The sequence below is a fragment of the Pseudorasbora parva genome, chromosome 15 (assembly GCF_024679245.1).
Source record: "Pseudorasbora parva isolate DD20220531a chromosome 15, ASM2467924v1, whole genome shotgun sequence".
NCBI lineage: Eukaryota > Metazoa > Chordata > Actinopteri > Cypriniformes > Gobionidae > Pseudorasbora > Pseudorasbora parva.
The window spans coordinates 40,263,011-40,265,485 of record NC_090186.1 but is presented as its reverse complement, the minus strand read 5'-3'; the positions used below and the strand labels follow the sequence as shown (position 1 = coordinate 40,265,485).

The window sequence follows — 2,475 nt, the reverse complement described above, 5'->3', positions numbered from 1 at the left end:
TTCCGCCTGACAATGCACATGTTTGGACAGATGCAAATGTTGGGGGCGTACATATAAATGATCCCAAACTCTTGCGTCACAATTGAGAAGTTGACACCAGGTCTGGCATGCTCTTATATCGAGTGAAAGCCTAACAATGCTCCAGATCTAAAGCTAATATCTCAATATAGCCTATTACTTCTCTGTTATTGGAGAAAAATATCACATGTGATAAATGACTATAAAAAATGAGTTACATCTTGTATAACTAATAAAAACAAGTTTAACATTCCTTAACTTATTTTGATGAGTTAAAACAATGTAAAAACATATGTTGTCATAACTTATTGAACATATCATTTTTTTACAGTGTGTTTAATATTAGAAAAATACATTGACCTAGACAAAGTATATATGAAAAATAAGGAAAAAAGGAGAAACGTTTTAATCTTACATTCAATAACTTACATCACATTCATCAGGGAAGAGTCTTTATTAAACACTTTTAATGTGTAAATTAATTTTAAGCTTTTCTGAAACCACGGGTAAAATAAGGCATAGATGATCGGATTAATTGTGGAGTTCAGGAAGAAAAATATTACAGTAACATCTCTGACATAGAACAAGTCAGCATTACTGTACGGGATCACTGAATAACAAATATAATACGGCAGTAAACAAAGGAGAAACGCAAAGACCAGAATCCCCAGAAGCATCGCAGCTTTTCGCTCTGATTTATCGCTGGTTCTGTTTTTAGAGGATTCTCTGCTGTTGTGAACCTGAAGAGCTCTTATAGCAGTCACATGTTTCCTAGCAATGACAAAAACATGTGTGTATAATATTATGATGAGTAAACATGGCAGAAGAAACACAACCAGGAGATCAATGAAGAATGAAACCTCACCTACAATATAAACACAAACTCCTGGACACACAACATCAGTGAAGTTTCCATTAATGAAGAGAAGAGTGAAGTTATAAAAGAGTGAAAACAGCCAGTTAAATAAAGTTGCTATGCAGTTCACAGTGGGTGAGATTTTCTCTGAGTAAAAAAAAGGAGAATGTAAAGCCAAAAACCGATCAACTGCGATTAGAGCCACAGTGTGAACAGAGACGCTTGTTGCTTGGAAATTTACAATTTTTAAAGCAGAGCACATCACTGGGCCAGAAGTCCAACATGACTCGATGAGCCAAGATAGATAAAGTGGCATCACAAAAACTCCGACCAGCAGATCAGACACAGCCAAAGAGAGGATGAGGATGTTAGCAGGTGTGTGGAGCTGCTTGAAGTGACTAACAGAGATGATGACCAGCAGGTTTCCACACACGGTCAGAAGAGCCACAGCTGCTGCGGCCACATACAGAATCACATACACAGATAAAGAAACAGATCTCTCTGGACAGAAATATTCCTGACAGCCATCCGTTTGGTTCATTGCTGTCAGATTCATTCTGAAGTACTTGAAAGAAACATCCAAACAGAGAATCGTTCCCTGTGACTTCCTTCATATAATCACATGCGTAACCACAGATGAAGATCTCTACTATTTTTTTCTCCAACAGCTCCTCACTGAAACAGTCACTCCTGGAGGATCCACTAAAAAGATATGAATATGTTAATATGTTGCCTTTTATACTCTTCTTGACATGGTGACTCTTTCCAAGTCTGGCAGCATCAAGGGAGAAGAACATACAGCTGAGAGATCACCTGATTTAGAAAGTGTCATACAAAAAACATAGATGGACTTATATGGGCTTTTAACATTTTTTTTACATTAAATCCTGATGTATGTAATCATCACTGTGTTCAGATATGCACACTTTCCTTTGATATAGAATGTGAAAATAACTTAACTATGCTTTTCTATCACAAGGCCACAAGATAAGGTTCGTAAATGTCAGAGTAGCTTAAATCACTAACATTACCAACATGGCAGATGTAAAAATATGTCTGGATTGTGTTCACACAACCACAGCTACTTAGTTATATTTTACGGCCACAAAATAAGTGCTTCATTGTAGCCTACTCTGATAGTAAGTGATTATTTATGTACAAGTAATTTATTAAGCCTATACCATTGAAAATAGCCAGGCAAATGCATTATAGACATGAACAACTACAGTAAGTGATCCCCATTTATCATTAGATGGACAAAAATGGTAAAAGGCACCAAAGAAGGTTCACTACAACTCAGTGCTACTGCATAACTTAGCTCTGAGAACGGATGCCTCAGTATGGCAAGGCTTTAAAGTAAGAAGAGGCCTAACTATATTCTGTGCTCAGGGCAGCTTCCAAGGAGGCTTAAATAGAGCATAACAACTTAGAACTGCTATTCAGGCAGAGCTCTAGGGGGAGAGGAGGACTTAATTTGTACAATTCACTTAGGAAAGAGAAGGCCAAGCAATGGTCTTTTAGGCAGAGGCCTCACCATGATGACTCCCAACGTGAGAGGAGGCCCAACTACATCCTATGCTCAGAACATTTGAATTATTATC

The 2,475-nt window shown here is 37.5% G+C and overlaps 1 protein-coding gene across 2 annotated transcripts; it reads right to left on the bottom strand.

Annotated features, from left to right (window-relative positions):
* Positions 1–620: 620 nt before the first annotated feature.
* On the bottom strand, positions 621–1,530 carry LOC137042046 (trace amine-associated receptor 8a-like). Of its 2 annotated transcripts, none has more exons than XM_067418735.1 (2): positions 888–1,530; positions 621–789 (listed from the first exon to the last, which is right to left on the bottom strand). In XM_067418735.1, exons 1-2 carry the CDS (start codon positions 1,428–1,430, stop codon positions 733–735), a joined length of 600 nt encoding a protein of 199 aa, XP_067274836.1. In that variant the 5' UTR covers positions 1,431–1,530; the 3' UTR covers positions 621–732. The 2 variants fall into 2 exon arrangements, with proteins under 2 accessions (XP_067274836.1, XP_067274837.1); XM_067418736.1 differs by having other exon boundaries at positions 648–789; positions 884–1,530.
* Between the last annotated feature and the right edge of the window lie 945 nt (positions 1,531–2,475).

Bases quoted from the DNA above. Each gene is read 5' to 3' on its own strand.
- LOC137042046 (XM_067418735.1), bottom strand. From the start codon at position 1,430: ATGAATCTGACAGCAATGAACCAAACGGATGGCTGTCAGGAATATTTC. The intron at 790-887 runs GTAGGTGAGGTT...TGTCATTGCTAG, and splicing joins CAGGAGTTTGTGTTTATATT to GAAACATGTGACTGCTATAA.